The sequence below is a fragment of the Fringilla coelebs genome (genome assembly GCF_963513975.1).
Source record: "Fringilla coelebs genome assembly, chromosome: 9".
Classification (NCBI taxonomy): domain Eukaryota; kingdom Metazoa; phylum Chordata; class Aves; order Passeriformes; family Fringillidae; genus Fringilla; species Fringilla coelebs.
The window spans coordinates 9,656,676-9,674,258 of NC_140067.1; the positions used below are offsets into that span (position 1 = coordinate 9,656,676).

The 17,583-nt window shown below is 41.2% G+C and overlaps 1 protein-coding gene across 1 annotated transcript in view; it reads left to right on the forward strand.

Moving 5' to 3' along the window:
- EIF2B3 (eukaryotic translation initiation factor 2B subunit gamma) overlaps window positions 1-17,583 on the forward strand; it is a 98,570-nt gene that overhangs the window by 42,841 nt on the left and 38,146 nt on the right. The window contains exon 5 of the mRNA XM_084211361.1: window positions 7,289-7,378. Coding sequence (XP_084067487.1) covers window positions 7,289-7,378 — 90 coding nt within the window. The remainder of the gene's footprint in view (window positions 1-7,288; window positions 7,379-17,583) is intronic.

A 17,583-nucleotide genomic window follows, 5' to 3' on the forward strand; every position in this document is an offset into this window, starting at 1 on the left:
GTGCATAGCAACAGGTTTAAAGAGAGATTTTTGATTTTAATGAACTGGTGGTGCAGGAGTAGGTGATTCTCATGAGGTACCTGAACAGCAACTCACAATGGGAAACCCAGGGCATATGTGTGACAGTTTCAATTTGTTCTGCTCCTGGGCCCTGTGAAATGCAAGGGAAATATTTATGCTTAATTCAACTATGGAGGCTTTTTTTGCTTATGCTTTTACTTGCAATTTAAAGTTAGGGGAGGAAGAATTTCTTTTTGCCTATGTATTTTAGTAGCCCAAAGATATGCCCTTACCTTAAATTCCCAAATTTTGTGGATTGTATATTCTAAGTAGGACCCACCTCACCTGGGAGGTGCAGAAGGTCTTCAGAGCCTCGTCATGCAAGGCTCATGCTGCAAGTACAGTTTTATTTGCATTTGAGTCCAGGCCAGTGGCATGAAGAAATTGTGTCAGCCTTGCTGTGTTTAAGCTACATATTGCTAGTGACCTGCAGCTTTGACCTAGTATTCAGTTTCCCATGCATTTACTGTAATTATTTTATTTAAAAAAATATATCATATGTCTACTGCTTAGCCCTTAGGGAACTGATGTAGGAGGGATCAGCAGGAACTGCTGTTCTTCAGTAGCCTCTATACAATCCTCCAGCTTCAGTTGTTTTCTTAAAACTTATTCCTCTGAAGTGTTGTCATCCTTTCAGCCCTGGTGATTTTAGGGAACAATTATTTACTAAGGTGAATTTCCATGAAGCAGAAAGCAAAATGGGCTGAAAATTGGAAATGATTAGGGTTGCCAGGTGCAGACTTCTAGCTCTTTCTCCTTCTTCAGCAAAGAAAGGATTTCCCAAAGCTCGATTAAATCTCTTAAATCACAGTTTAGCCCAGCATAAGAAAAATAAGCTCAAACACCAGATCTGAACTAAGTGACTAAGCCATGTCCCGTTGTGTTGGAATTGAATTGGTTATAGCGCACAATAATCTACTTTATTGTCATCCTGGCCTTAACTGTAGCATAAGATGATTACATTGAATGTGTATAATAATAAGGCTTACACTTTGTATATAGCCCTTTAAATATTTTGGCAGACCATAGAAAGAACCTTTACGTGCAAGGCTTGATTAATCCTTTTCCTCTGTGTATAGAACAAGTAGCTGCCAGAGCTCAAGGGTAAAACCTATTAATAATGTCTCTGGCAGTCCCCGCCCTCCTTCACAGTGTATTCTCTTCTGTTCACACCAAACTCCAGGCTTATTATCATTTTGGTCTCTCTCTTTTGCTTTCCCAGTTTATACATAGCAATCGGGGTATTCTAGCAGAATAGTATCTAGTATAAAAGTGTCTAGTATAAAATATTTGCATGAACTCTGTTTTTCCAGTGACAGGGAAAGAGAAAAGGGGTGGTAGTGTTGTGGGCAGCCTGGCCCCTGCGTTGTTTCCTACAGCTGTTCAGACTCAGTATGGTAGAGAAGACCCTTGGAACCAAGTTTAGGGAAGTGCTTTCACAGGCAGCTGTGTCTGGTGTGCTCCCAGGGGGATGCACGTGCATCCAGCAACGCGGCCGTGCAGCCCCCAGGGAGCACTCCTCTGACTTGGGGTGGCTGAGGAATTAGTGTTGTTCTTGTTTTCATATGGGAAAGCTGAAGCAGGATGAAGAAAAACATTTTTTATAGGTTCATGTGATGGGGTGGCTGTGCAGCCATTGGCACCCTTGCTCTTCAGCATTCAAGTCAAAAGAGAGGTTAACTTAAAAACACAGCGTTGTTGCCAAGAAAATGACTCTTTCTACAGAGAGGTCACACTGGCTTGTTGTAAACCATTGCTGACCTCGAGCAAATATTAATCCTGAGTTCTGACTGCTAACCTATACTCTTTATACTAGAGAAAGTGATTTAATCTTTGGCTTTCCTTGAAGGTTAGTTCCTTTACCAAAAAGTTTTCAGCATGTTTTTGTCAAAAGTAAGTTCAGAGTTTGTATTATAGTCTCATGGGTATATTAATAACATAATACAACAAAGAAAAATGGCATGTGGTGAAGGTTTTAAGTGAAAAATATTTATTATTCAGAAGGCTTTCAAGCAACTTAGGTCACCAGATCAATAAAACATTTTCATTTGGAAAGTACTTCCCATTTCTGGTGCAGTGTCTCTTTAGCAGCAGCAGCTGTAAGGATGGATGGTGGGTAGTTGTTACTAGAACTGCACTGTCCTGTCCTCCCTTGCGAGATCCTCCATGGACCAAAGCAAACCTTGCCCTCCTGCCTTTTTAAATAAGGTTGTTACAGAAGTACAGGGAGGGGAACAGAGGTCAGGGTTGTCCAGGGCTCATGGCATGTGTTGGGAGACACCTCATAGTAGCCTATGCCGTCTTGAGCTCTTGGGGCCCCGTTGCTGGGGTGTTCCTCAGCCTGAACTGAAGCAGTCCCGCCCAAGAAGTAGCATCCTCTGCCCCCCCTCTGCAGCGGCGGGGGGGGGGGGCCCGGCCGGCCCCGCCACCGCAGCTCTGCAGCCCAGAGGTGGCAGCATTTCACCGGTGGGCAAAGGAGCCCCGGCACACAGTGGGGACATTCATGGGGATAAGTGCTTTGGGATCTTTTTGGCCAAAAGCACTGTGTAAAAAAAAAAAAAAAAAAAAAAATTAAGGTCATAAGGTGTCTGGGATTTTTGAAGAGCCAGTGTAACAGTGGTCTTTTATTATTAGTGAGTTTACAGCCAAGAGCTGTCCCGTAAATGAGCAATGCGATTTAGGGATTATTTTTTTTTCCTTTAAAAGCAGGAATGCTTGAGACATTAAAGGTGGTCTGGCAGCTTTTGCTGTGAGACTTCTCTTCATGTTGATCTGTACACTGGCTTTGTATCAACACGAGAGCACCACGTTCTTGCAGACAGGCAGGGGTCAGCACTGTGTTTGAACTGGACCGCACGCTGCTTCATGCAAGAGCACAGTTCATGGTGTGCGGACAGGAAGAATGCGATAGAGTGTTTGGCTATATGGACTGTGTGAGCTACATGCCGTTAGTTAGAAAAGATACAAGTCTGGAATGCATAGTTTGCACACAGCTTGCTGTTATTTATTTATTTTTTTATTTTGGAAGAATGGGGAGGAAGATTAACTAATACCCATGAGCCCATCTGATGTAATTCAGGTGTAGGTTTAGGAGCCGGGTTAGTAGCAGGTATGATTAGATTTTTATTGTGTCATTGCCTGGATTAGTGTTAGAGTATGGAAAGCCTCAGGTCCTTGAGCCTATTTAAAGACCTTCATATTTTCCGTCAACAGCTGTATGAAGTTAGGGAAAGGGAGGCCATGGGATTTCTCTTTCTCAGCTAGTTTATTTGTGAGGTGGTGAGGTTAATGTGACAATATCCCATGCTTAGTAGAGAGGCTTTTTGGCTTTAAGCATTGTGTGTTCTCCCTTCAGATTTATGATTTTGACCCCAGCCTGGCATTATCACACTGTCAGTGGGAGTATGGAGCTGGTTGGAACCTCCAGCTCTTGGTGGTAATCTCTCTTAATTAGTTTACAGTTGAAACAATTGTCCAACTTCTTGCCTTTAAACAAGGGAAGTTTGCTCTATCAGTGGCTGATTTCCCTGAGGGAGGAAATCCTGAGGGGGGTTATCAGGGAAAGAAAAGTTCTGGGCTCCACTTTCAAAGCAATGCCATGTATGAAGCATGCATCAATCCTGTTAGTACTGCTTATTATTTCACAATGGCGTGTCAGGAATTACAGGCACAGACTTTTCTAAGGACTCTTGCAGACCTTTATGCACTCTCATCCTGAGTCAGGATTTTGTGGAATTATGTGCTAATAAAAGCTAATTTTACACATTGAAATTGCTCTTTTAATCTTTCCCTGACTTCTCCACAGATCTCTCCTAGCCTTCTAATTGTCGACTTTCTGCCAGGGAGCCCTCTGTGCCTCGTCATTAGGACTAAAATCTGCCGTCAGTTAACACACAGAGCTTATAACTGAGAGCAGCCCCCTCCCTTGCATGGGAGCACAGACAGTAATAGACCCTATAGTGGCAGCACCAAAGGGAGTTTTACTGTGTATTTTAATGACTTGTGCTTGATTACATTTGCTAGATTGAACTGAAGTTCATTTAGTAATTGGTATGATTCTTACAGGGTACACATTTGACATTCCTCCCTCATTAAAGAGCTCCAACAATGGCTGTTGCAACTTTCATCTCAAGGGTGACCCTCTCAGATACATATCCAGTCTTTTTCTTTTGATAAACCACCCAACCCGGCATTCATTAACACTTAACCATCTGCAGCCAGCCCCTCCTAGTACCTTCTCTCTCTCTCTTTGATGATATAATTAAAAGCCTTCTGTATTATCTCCCTCGAAGCAATAAGTCTAGGTGCGTCAGCTCCTGCATTGTTTGTTATTTGATTCTCTCTGTATCAGCTGTTCTTGGATGCGCTCATTTTTCATATGTTGTAAAGATTAGCTGATGGAGTGGGAGATCAGAGGCATGAGACGGGAGCGTGGCTCTCAATATTAGTAACCAGATGCTCATTTGAAATGGTGATGGGGTTTGCCGTTATCTGTTAGATTATTTGGCTCCTTTGCTTTTACCTGGAGATAAACTGGTTTAAGCACTAGTCAGTGAAAATGAGCATCATCTTTAGTGGCTTGTTATGGTATAGTGCTCTTATCAGTCTGGTTTAGCGTGGCTATTCTCTCCTTGAGCCTGGTTTACAGAAATCACAGCTTTGTTTATGCATGTGCCCAAACTTGCCTGTTTGACCTTTGAAGCTGTGATTATAATATTAATCTATGGGACTATTCTGTTGCAAATCACTTAGGTGGTCTGTATTTTAGAGGATTTCACTGTAGGACCTCCCTCTCGTCCAGCATGATGTTCCATTATTGTTAGTATATTCTACATTGAAAGCTAACTCAGACTGTCGTTTCAGTACATCTTCTGTCTGGCTACTTTTTGTGGGGGTTGTTTTGTGTGTGATGGAGGAGCTGGGATAGCACTGTGCTATTTGTCCACTTCCACTGATTTTGTTTAACTTTATAACAAAGTTGCATAGCTACAGAAAATCTTGGTACAATGCTTGCATGCAGATACAAACTTCAGCCCACAAATCCTCAGTGTCCTGTGGTGTAGCTAAATAGCATTATTCCAGTTTGCAGGTGGGGAGACTGCATGTGTCAGAGCCGCACAGACACTGGCGACAGAACCAGCATTTACTGGGGAATTCCTGTTTTACAGCATTGCTTGATGCCTAGCCCCTGCAGCCTTCCTCTGCCTGGTGTTTAAGGGGGAGTGTATGAAAGATCTTGAATAGGAAGAGACAAAAACTGGAATTCTGGCACTAAAGAAATTTTGTCCTTTTTGTCATCTTCAGGTTAAAAATTGGATTTTTTCCTCCCATTTTTGCCTCTCCTTCCTATATTCCATCTGTTTCTATATTTTTACTTGTTTATTGCCTGCTCCATTGATTTGTTAATTTTCCCAGTAAACTATTGTATTTATTACATAAATACAAAGGAACCCTTCTCAGAGAAGATAGGAATTTTTTCCCTCTCATATACACACAAAATGTGGAAACCATTCTCAGGATGTAGAGCAGGAGGGAATCTGCTGACTTCCAACTGCAAGATCTAATTAAAATTAGTGGATTCCCTATCCTCTTTGCATAAGGAACATTGCTATTTGGGCTGCCTTCCACAGCAACATCTGGGCCACTGATAACATCAGTACTGGAGCATTTCTAGGTGAGCTCATGTTTTGTTAATGAAGTAATCTACTGAAAGTGCATATATCATTTTCTAGTACCATATACTTCACTCTAAAGTGTTGTACTACTATTATAAGAACTTTCCTTTTGCAAATGGGACTTAAAGAATTTTGTTATAGTCAAAAATATGCGTAGCTTGAATGGCATGCTTGAGAAATGCCACATAAGTCATGAAATGTTAATACAAATACTTTGGTAGTTCAAGTCATTAATTGAGAAATGCACTGAAAAATGGCTTACTAGAACACCTGATGTTCTTGGTAGCTTTGGTGTTACTAAGTATTTGGTGTGGTAGATTGGTTTACTGTTTATATGCATGCCCAATTTGTGAGTGATCCTTCTGCTGAGCTAACTGCATAATAAAAGTGATCATGATCACAAACATCTGACTTTAGCATGTTCTGGAATAAGCAAACCAAGTTGGATAGAGTACACTGATAAAATATGTTCATTTGAGCTTAATTATTAAATCCAGACATCAAAGGAAGCAAAATGAAAACAGAGACAATTTCAGGTGTGGATTGAAATTTCTCTCCTTAATAGCCTCTGACCGTGAGTGCAGTTATGGATGTCTTGAACAGCTCAGCATAGTCCCTGACTGTTGTTGTGTTTTGTCTTTTTTAATCTGCAGGCTAAATATTCTTGTGGCTTTTTTGTTCTGAGAACTAGTGGCAAATGTTCAGGCAGCCAGAATGCTCTCAAATGAGGCCACAGATTTGTGGAAGGGAAAGTAATATTGGCCTAAAATATCTAGCTTGTTTGAAACAGGTTCCAAAAAGGGTTTCCATTATCCAAGAACAGAGAAAGCATAAAGAGAAGCAATAGAAGCAGTCAATGAGTCCTTATGGTTTAAACTTTGTTCCTAAAATTTTGAAGCTACCAGAGATTCCTGAGGTTCTGAAATATTAACCTGACACTGCTCCAAAAGCAAAGACTTCCCTGTTTGGCTTATGTTGAGTGGGAATTTTACTGATCTTTCGTACCCTACTGGGCTGGATAGCCAAATGCTTTGTAATTGAGCTGTGGCAATCATTTGTAATGTGTAGTGTAGGAAAGGTGAGCAGACCCCATCTCCTTCCCCTCTTCCCAACCAGGAAGTGTTGGAGAAAATACAGTAGTGTTGTTGTGTTTGCTAGCAGAACATGCCCAGCCTTGCATATATATTAAGGCAGGCACTTAGCCAGAAGCTTTGAATTATTGTACCCTGACATTACCCACTGTAACTTTTAGCACTCTGGGCCCATTACTTTGGCTTCCTGCCCAGTAATGTGCAATTTCCACTTACATGAGAAGATGTAGCAGGAGTAATGACTCCTTGGAGGAGGTGTTTTCTTTTGCAGCAAATCAGCCCAGGGCCAGCAGGTGTAAGTTTATAGACACAGCCCAATAATGGCAGCCTGAGCTCTTCTGTTGCATGGAAAGGAACAGACTTTTGAATACTTGTCACTATCCCCTGACCTCATTGCAAAGTCAGGTTCTTGTAAACAGCCATGCAAAAGCTCCATGATTTCCTTTTTTTATTCTTTTCCAGGCATCCCAGAATGCACATCAGAACAGGGCTGATGGATGCCCATCTCTACTGTCTGAAGAAATATGTGGTAGACTTTCTGGTAGAAAACAGGTAAGAAACCAAGCAGCACACAAGGTAGTAGCAGGAGTTTGCATTGACCTATGGTTTAAGCCAGAGCTTTTAAAGGATTTTTTTCCCATTAAATTAGCTAGCATAAAATAAAAATATAAAAGAAACCAGTTTTCAAAATATTTTAACTATACTAAAAGAAGTGCCAAGAATTATGTCTGAGTCTCTTACTAAGATCTTTTTGAAAAAAACAAAACAAAACAAAAAATCCCAGCATAAGTGAACACTAGCATTTTTGTCTCTTTTATGCATTCCTTCTTTTTCTAATGTATCTGTTCTTTTTGGCTGCTCATTTTACCAGGGCTTCCCTATTGTTAGGCTTGTGAATACATTTCTGACCTTTGATTTCCCCCACCACAGTCTGTTTTGGTCTTTTGCAATCACCTTCCCTTTGCCCCTTCACATCCACCACCACTGCAGGTGGGCTATCTCTGTAGCATCCTATGTTTTAGCTTGTGATATTCCTCTGTCAAAACGCTGAGACCACCCACTGAGAGTAAGAAAAACATCCATTTATGGAAGTGGAGAAGGATCTTAGCTATAATATTTCATGAAACAGACAAAAAAAAAACCCTGTTTGTCTTTTAAAAACAAACAAATGAACACTCCCCCTCACAGTAAGTAGTTCAGTTTTGGAATTATGTCCTGTTCCTAGACTTTTTATAGCCCTCTCATGCCCATTACATATACTGAATGCTCACTGAGTTCTCAAGAGTTTTTCTACCCTTTTAAGTAAGATAAAAGATACAGGGGCTAAGTGTTGTATTCATAGTACATTTTCTTAGCAGATAAACTGACATGTGAAAAAACATTGAGGGTGGGAGATTTATGTTAGTCTTGACCATATACAAATCTGGTGATACAGCTGGATACATGCTTGAAGGAGCTCTTCCAGAATAAGGGTCTGTGAGCGAGTTAAAATTAAGTGGAAAATCTGTGTTAACCCCAAGGGCAGTTTCTTACCACGCATAAGAATAAGGCTTAGCCAACACTTTGGTACACAGGGGCATTGTACAAGTTATTTTCATTCCCACTTGTGTACAGAAATGTGTGAAAGGTAAGAAAGCTTCAGGAGCAGCAGATGCTTTAAACCTGGAATAAACCATTTATTTAGTGTATTTTAGAAAGTTGGTGAGGGTTTGGAATTCTTGTTCTTTCTGTGGTAGCATGAAGCAGTGTTTACACCTTTCTTTTGTCATAATACAGCATGTAGGACTCATTTCTTGAAATCCTAGCACCTATTTTTGCTGGGATTAGGCATTTCCAGAATATTAGACATTTCACACATTCACAGTTATTTTTCCCTGGTATTTCATTTGGTTTTGAATTTAGATCTGTGGGACAAGGATGGTCCTTGTCAGATATGTTACTCAGAGAGGTGTAAATAGCACTAACTTCAGATTTCAAATTTTTTATGCTATTTCAGTGGAAACTGATGAGATCTTTGACTTTGTCAGTCAGGATTTTACCTTGTATTAACCAAAGCCAGTAGAGTAAAACTCTCCTAGTTGCCCCCAGAGCCCCATTGAAGATGACTACTGACTTTTTGCAAGTATGACCAACTAGGGATTTTTTTTTTGTTGTTTTCTGTAGCGAGGTTATTCTCTGTCTTCACTATCTTTTGAAGCTGTACTGCTTTTCTGTGACACTTCTATGATGAATAGATCATTACAGCAGCTAGACAGCATTTCTTAAGACCTGATAGCAACATCTGGCTTACTGATGGTAGATAGCTGCTTCATTCTCTTTATTACACAAATGCTGCTTATTCAGTCAATTGAGAGAGTCAATTGCAAGTAATGTGCTTAACTGGCAAATCTGGGGAATGGGACTTTTGCCATGAGGAATAAGTTCAGCTTTCAGACTTCTGGCACTGGTGGGCATTTGCAGCTTGTTTTTCTTCTCTGAGGAAGGGGAGGACAGTGCATACCCAAGGATCTTTCCATGTTTGGCAGCAATATGCCAAGACTTTTGAAAGACTCTTGGGATTTTTTTTTTTTTGCCTCAAAAGTACTGACATCTACATAATTGTTGGGTTTAAGGATTCTTTTTAATACTTTGGTTTTTGGTCCAGAAAGAACCTACAGTAAGATTTTGCTTCTGCAATTCTGCACTAGGACTGGAGAAGCTCAGATGCCTTGTTTAAGTTGTGCGTGTTTAAAACTAACAGCAGGGACTGAAGGGAACAGTGAAGCTCTTGTACAGTGCCAGGAAGTACTGACACAGTGTACTTCCTCAATATTACAATATTTACATTGTGTTAATATTTTAACAGCGGGGTTTGATGGCAGGCAGAACACCTTTTTTCATTGTTTGTAGCTCAGTGAAACATTTACATTTTTTCAAATGTTTTTTTGACATACAAAAGTTGAAAAGATGTTGCCCAGCAGTAAAAAATCAGTTGCTACAACTGGCTTTTGTAGAGGAAAATTATGATTACTTCCAGGTTGAAGCATTATGTGAAAACTGATGTGGTTATCTGTATGGGATCTGTTTCTTCTTCAGTGAGTCCCAGCTTAGCTGCAAAGATATGGCAAGAACAAGGTCTGCCTGGGTGAATCTAACTTGTTTATAGCTGTACCTGTAAGGGTAATTGGCATTCAGATTAATATATGCGCTGTAAATAAAATAAAAAGTCATGAGCAACTAATATGGAAACAGAGGAAAAAAAACATTAAATGGCTAAACCTTGGTTCTGTCTAACTATAAAAATCTTGCTTTAGGATTTGGAACAACTTTGTTGAGCGGCAGCTTTGCAAAAAGGCTGAACATTCAGCTCAAAGATGAAGTCATGATACCAAGGGTTTTTTCATTAGCTTTATCAGTGTCTTGCTTTGTGGTACTAGACAGATCTTTTGATTTTTCTGTGCACTTGTTTCCTCTTCTGGGTGAGATTGTTTGGAAAATAATCAGTATTTGTTTGGCTGCAGTGAGATTCTATGATGAGAGATGTTCAAAGAGGTCAAAATACTGTTTGGTAGCCTGTAACTCAGTTTGTAGTCCTTTAATACATTTTTATGAACTATTTTAAAAGGCCTGAATTTATGATTATCCTGCCTGAAATTTTATTGCACTATAGCAAATCAAATTCTTGAGTTTTAAAAGGCAGAACTTGCTAGTGCCTTTGAATAAAAGTCAGAGGAAATATTCTGTTTATTAGAACACCCTCAAATATGTATGTCCAGACAAAAATAAAAAATACCATGCCCCTAATGTAATTTAAACCTGGGGAATTTATTTTTCAGGAATGAAACTGCCTTTTCTTTCCTCTCCTAGGAGGAAAAAATGCAGTTTGGCAGTTAAATCTCCATCTATCACTCATCCACTAGTTCAGCACTGGATCCTAGTGAAGTCAAGTGTGCAAGAGTCCTACCCTGTCCAAATCTACCAAGCTCAAAGGCTCATGGTTCCATGCTGGCTTGGGCAACAGCTGAAGAAATTCTTGCCCATAGCAGTTTATTTCCTACAGCTGGAATTTGTTTCTCCTCTTCTTTCCATACTTTTGCTTCATGAGGGCAGGTTGATTATAAAGTGCTCTTTAATCAGCTGCAGTGCACTGGCAGCCTCTGCACAGGGGCATCAGTACGGGATTGGGAGCTCTGCCCTCGGATGAGCGTCTCCATCCCTGCATCTGCAGTGGATACCCAATCACTGCTGACTTCTGGCTCTGTCCACATGAGAGTCACGAGAGGTCGCAGACCGTACCTTGCTACCAGCTGGATTTATCCTGTCTGAACAGGAACTGTGACCTCAATGTGAAGCAGCTCTTCTTTGGCTGAATTTTCTGCTGGTGGTACCTGGCCCTGGGATTTGTTTCAGCGGAGGCCTTTGATTCTTCACCTGATTCCTTTCTTTATCAGTGAAATTAGAGTTACTGAGGTTGGTCTTGGTGAAGAGTGTAGAGTTGTATTACACCTCCACATGGGAGGAAAGTCAGTTAAAAATACGAACTCTTTGTATTTAAGTGAGAGCTTTCCTTTCCTCAGCATTTCCTTTTTGAGAGCAAAGCCAGCCCGGGGATCTCATAGCTGCCACGCTTTGTGGCGTGGGAGGACAGGCAAGCAGAGGCCATGTGTGCTGCTGGAGCTGCTCTGCCAGCCCAGGGCAGGGACAGTTGGAGGTGAACACCTGCACCACACGATGAACTGCACAATATTGCTTTTCTTAAAGCGATCGTTCCACGCGCTGAGCCAGCAGCGAGACAGAAGCAGAGGCTGTAGCTGGCTGGGGGCACGGCTCCACCCCACAGCTGGCGGGCCTCACACCCCTGGGGCCCTGGAGTGGCAGCCAGCACAGTAGCCAGTCCCTTTTTTGGCACTCTCCTGAGTGCTAGGTTGGAATCCTGCCTCGCTGCTGCATTCGGAGCAGATGGAAGAAGAGAGTCCTTATTCCCTTTCCCCTGTGAAGTTCACGTGTAGCAGAGGGCAGGATGTGGGCCCGTGCCGTGTGAGCCCCGCATGCTGCACAGACGTGTGCTGCTATTTCTTTGCTCTGTGCTGACAGTTGGCTTGCTAGCAATCCCAGCAAAGCTGCTACCAGGAGAAATGTGATCAAAGGGAAGTTGCATGGTAGCTTGTGTTCTGCTTTTCCTGAAAATTTCTAAAGCTTTGGCCTGGTGAAGTAAGATACATAATTGAGAGGAGGGCAGAGGGGAGATAGGTGTAGAGCAACCCCTTTCCTTGTAAAGTTTTTACATGGAAAATTCAAACTTGCTTGGAAATTTAAGTCTTGAAGATATGTCTGTACATATCCCTGTGAATATGCTTAAGAACATACGTAGTATGCATTTATAATACATGTATATATGAATGGCATTGTGCCCAAAGTCAGTTGTGCAGGTACAGATGGCAGCATTTGTTATATTTGTTAGAATTTTACCATGCTCACAGCTGAAACCTGTAGGCATAGGGGGCTGCTGTGTTCACCCCTCATTGAGGTAAACCACACAGTCCAAAACCGGATCAAGGCTGCCTAAATCAAAGCAGTATGTGGTCCTAATGAATAAGGTCCACAAAATAATTTTTCTCAAATTTCATCAGTGCAGAGTTTATCTAGTATATTAGCAATGTACCAATCAAACCTAAGTTACAGGTTGAGCATACAAAAAGCCACATTTGAAAATACTTTGTTAATTGTAGCACTAGCCAATTAATAAGTGCCACAGCTGAGGCTCCCTTTGCAACTTTTTGCTTTTGTTTTTCCCACATATTGTGGTACAGCCTCAATTACATGACTTTCTACCTTGTTTGGGTGTTCCCCCCGCCCCCGCCATGACCATTACTTCATTTATTGCCTGAGATGTTTACTGAAGGAGACACTGTTCAGTGTTGTACATAACTTCTGTAGTTCAGGTGAAGGCCACCAGTCTTAATCCCTGTTTAAACCACCTTCTGAAGATAAGTCAAATACTTTGTTTTGGAAGGGTTAAAGTAAATACGTTCCTCTTGCTCATCACTGATTCTGTAATGCCCATGAACTCTTTTCAGCACGTCTATTAGTGAAGCAGTGGCTTTCCCCTTCTGAAAGTGGGAAACCAGGGTACACAAGACCTGAGGTTTGAAGCAGCTTTGTCTTAAGTATTCCATTTTTCACTTATTGATGTTATACAGGGAGCTTGTAATGTTGAAAAAGTCTTTTCCATTGATGATAGCTGTTGCAGGATGATAATCAGTGGCAACCTGCAGAAATTAGATTTATGTTCTGCATGCGGCACCATCCATGAAATCCTCTGACAGAAGGGAATTACAAAAAAAATGAAAAGTAAAAATCAGTTCTTCAGGCATCATTCATTTGTCTTACATCTTAGCAGTTCTTTTCTCCTCTTGTAGCCCTCTGCCTTGCACATTTAACACGCATGTTCTAACAAATGAGGCATTCTTCTGCCTCATTACACAAAGGTGATCCATCCCTGGGGCATAGTCCATCTTTGCATTTGGTGAAGAGATTGAGATTGGTGAGTGAGGAAAAGTAGGTGTGATTTTAAGGATTGTATTATAATGTGAACACACAAGGTCTTAATTGAGGTATAAGCAACATGCTTCTAGCTTTTCTTAATTGGAGTGCCCAAACTGTTACCATGATATTCTTTAAGTGTGTGTATATATATTTATGTATGTGACACTTCTAGAATTAATCAGTGAGTCTACTGTGACTCTTGCTAACGGACTAGCTGTTATCAGCATAGATTTATCACCTTTCAGGTCAGCCAGAAAGGTGATGGGATTCTCTAAACTTCAAAGAATATCTATCTCAGCATTTATAACCTTGGCCCAGAGCACACTCTGTTTCTCTATGGAACAGTGCACAAGTACTTCAATTGCCTTGCAGAAAACAGAGAATGGAGCATGCTCAAGGTAGAAGTACTTCTACCTTTTAGAAGTAAAAAAACCCAAACCAAACAGGTCTCTTCCAAGCATGTGCAAACAGTGTTTTTTCAGAGTTAGCCTGGCGTAGTAAGGGCACTCTTCCTGTTTACAGACGTAATGCCCAGACGAAAAGACAACCCTGTGCTGTGCCAAATTCTAAGCATGGAAGTGCAAGAGCTTTTCAGCACAGCAAATGAAATATTTTTAACATGATCAAACAAAGGGGTTTTTCCATAATTTTGTTCTTGGAAATAGCTGAGACATTTTTGATGACGTTATCCAAAAAATAATCAGCTTGAGGGAAACACCTGGCATGGGTAACTTCAGCCAAAACAGTTACACTTTGGCAAAGTTTACAAACAGATGAAAACAGAAACTTAAAATAGGAAATCTGGGCAATTTTTCTTTAGGCACCCTAGTTGCCCCACCTCTGAATGGTGGTCATTTCAGATTTGGTGAAGGCAGATGCCACTGTGTGCTTGCTCAGATGTTCTGGGTTCTCTGTTCTCCACCTGAGTGTCACATGCACTTTGTGACATAAGATCTTCAGGCTTCATTTCTAAAGACTGTGTAGGCATACGTAAAACAAAATTGACAACAGACATGTTCCTCTTATATATTAGGATGTTTCACATACTTTTATGGTGTCCTTCCACCTTTTTCCCCCACCCCTCTTCCTCCTAAAACCACGTCAAATTTTATTGTGTTTAGAAATGTGTTTTGAAAATCACCATTTTGTCCAGAATCTAGTCCTTCTGAAGTTTTGGATGTAGAAAAAGCCACAGTTTCCCAGGTACAGTCACCTGGGAAGTGGGCAGCTCCTCCTGTGGCCAGAAGGATCGATTGTGGTACTGGAAAGGCAAGAATGACAAACAGCAGCACTGTGCTCACGTCAAAAGATCTGAGTTAGTAATTCACAGTGCCTTATCCTGGGAATGCTGAGTGCTAACATCTTGCCTGCCACCAGGGAAATCCACTTTCCCTGGGGAGCCCTCCTCTCATGGTACACCCTGTGAGAGTCTGAGCTGTAGCTAAGAAAACAAATCAGCTTTCTGTAGTTCTTCAGCACTGGAGAATCCGCCTGCCAGAATTTGCCAGCAGAGAAACTCTTTTCTGAACAGAGCAGTAAATTTGCAGTAAACTTTATAGCCAAAGTCAGTATGATTTGTTTACAAAGTTAAACACTGGGGTTTGGGTTGGTGGTTTTTTTTTTTTTAAACTGCTGAAATAAATAAGAGCAAATTGTGTGAGGTCATAGTGCTCTGCCTTTCCAAACTGCTTCAGCTGCAATCCCAGAGCACACTTCTCTGCTCAGCTCCCTTCTGCTGTGTCCAGAGAGCCTCTGCTGGGCCAGCATTAAGAGGGGAGAGGAAGGTTTGCTGTCTCAGTGCTGTGTTGGGAGATCTGTGGCCATGAAAAGAGCTGCAGCAGAGCCACCCTTCTCCCTCGATAAAGGGCAGGGCAGTGTGAGATCTTTGGAAACTGGGGGTGTGAGTGACTGTCTCTGGAGCTCCTGCTTGGATGGCTGTGTGCTCTGCTGTACACAAAGGCCCCTGCAGGTTTATATTAAGGTGCTGCCCAGACTAAACCAGTGCATTTTTTCATTTTCCCCTCTAAATGCCTTTTTATCATTCAGGCTGTCACCTGTGTTTCCTGGCAAGGGCTGCTGGCTGGGGGAGGTCTGGCAGAGCTGAACACCCAGCTTTGGTGGTCTTTGTGTGGCTGCCTGAAAGATGGCTTAAAACAGAACCTGCTCTGTGAATACCTGCAAGTTAACATGTGTCAGCCGTGTGGCTGGAAGGTTTCTCCTTTTCTGTAAAGAGAAATTTTATAATGAATACTTTCCTTGTGATTAAACCGGATAAATAAACAAATAGCTCCTACAGGAAGTATACTGTGTGAAGTCAGGGCAAATAGATTGTAGCTTTTCAAACAAGGAAGAGAAAAAGGGGGGAAAACACCCCACAATCAACCCACCCCAGGCTCCTCCTTAGTGTATTTAATCTATTACAATGTGAAATGGCAATTCATCTTCCCCATTTCCTTTCCTTGTCAAACATATCCAGCTGTTGGAGCTTTCCCTGCTCCTTACTAGAAATGCCAGGATTTAAAATTTGTTGATGTCCTCATCCTCCAGGGTATCATTACTGCTATCATCTTTCCATGGTACCAATCAAGCTTACTCCTGAAACCTCAGAGGGAAAAGCCCTAATGATCCAAACTAGTTTTAAACACATTATGATTTTCAGCAAATGCCTTCTGTAAGAAATACAATTCCTTTTCCTGTTGGCAGACTACCTGGGGGTAGACATATCTTTGGATATGCTGCATTGGAGCTAATGCTGCTCCTAATGCAAATTTTTTCTAAGGTAAATGTTAAAATGTGTCAGTTTTGTTCTCTTACTGTGACTTACAGCATCATATTATGACCCTTTGGATTCTGTAAAAAAAGTAAATAGAGGAAGGGCATGAAAGATGTCATTCAATTATAGAATCATAGAAATATTTAGATTGGGGAGGAATGTCTAGCACGATCTAGTCCAGCCTCCTGCTCAAGTCTAACTCTTGTGTTGCTCAGGGGTTTTTTTTTGCAGTTGAGTTTTGAAAATCTCTATGGATGGAAACTGGGCCTTGTCCCAGGACTGTACCACTCACTGAAAAGTTATTTTCTTTGTGTCCCAACTGGAATTTCCCTTGTTGCAGCTTGCATCTGTTGCCTCTTGCTCTCTCACTGCACACCTCTTGGAAGACTCTGTCTTCTGTATCACTTCACTTGTGGTAGTGGAAAATCGTAATCAGATTCCCCTGCAGCCCTCTCTTCTCCAGGCTGCACAAACCCAGCTCCCCCAGCTTCTCCTCCTGTGTCATGTGCTCTTGGCCCTCTTGGTGGCCTCAGCTGGGCTTGTTCTGATCTGCTAATAAACATTAAAAATGGTTAACTATTTTCCCACTGTTTGATGCAGTTTCAGTTTCCTTGGTTAACCTTCAGTCAAGCTGACTTTTGTCTTCACACAAGATGTGATTTCAGAGCTGAGAAGTAATTCGTTTACCCATCTTTGTGTGCTTTTTTCCCATTGATTTTTTTCTTCTTAATTCGTTGCCACTTGGGCAGTAGCACCCTAAACATTCCTTTATCAATGCAATACATTTTCTCTACCCAGCACTACTTGCATGTAAGATAATACTTTGGGTAAAGTTATTATCTTGTCCTGCTGGGCATCTCCCTGTGAGGATCCAGTCCTTGTACTATGATATCATGTATGTGTCTCTTGCAGTGATAAACATAATTCCCTTGTATTCTTCATTCAGATGATCTGAATGTACTATTTTCAAGATAATGTTTTCTTTTTTGTCTCTCTCTGTTTTGCTTCTAAATCTCTCTTCTTCCACAGCACTTCAGTCACTGATACCTCCTTCTGAAATGCTGAGTCCCCTTTTACTGACAGGTTGAATTTTGGGTAAAGAGAGAAAACAATTATTGTCTTCCTAGTATTTATCTTTTTCTTATAGTTTTTTTTTTATTCTAGGTGTTAGTTCAGTGTTAAATTTCATTATGCCTTAGCAAGGCAAATGAAACATGAACAATCATAAATATTTCTGTAACACTGTTGCTGACTTTATTATTGCATTGAATTATTGTTGTGGGAGACTTCTAACTTCCTGCCTATAGATGGGACAGTAAATGCTACCAGTGATGATAGGGCACACATACATGAATAGAGTAGCTAAGAAATGTCTGCCTTATGTTAGTGAACCATCATTCAATGAGTAATGGTACTCTGAGTTCCATTTTGAATGAGATAAGGAGCCTAGAGCATGAGG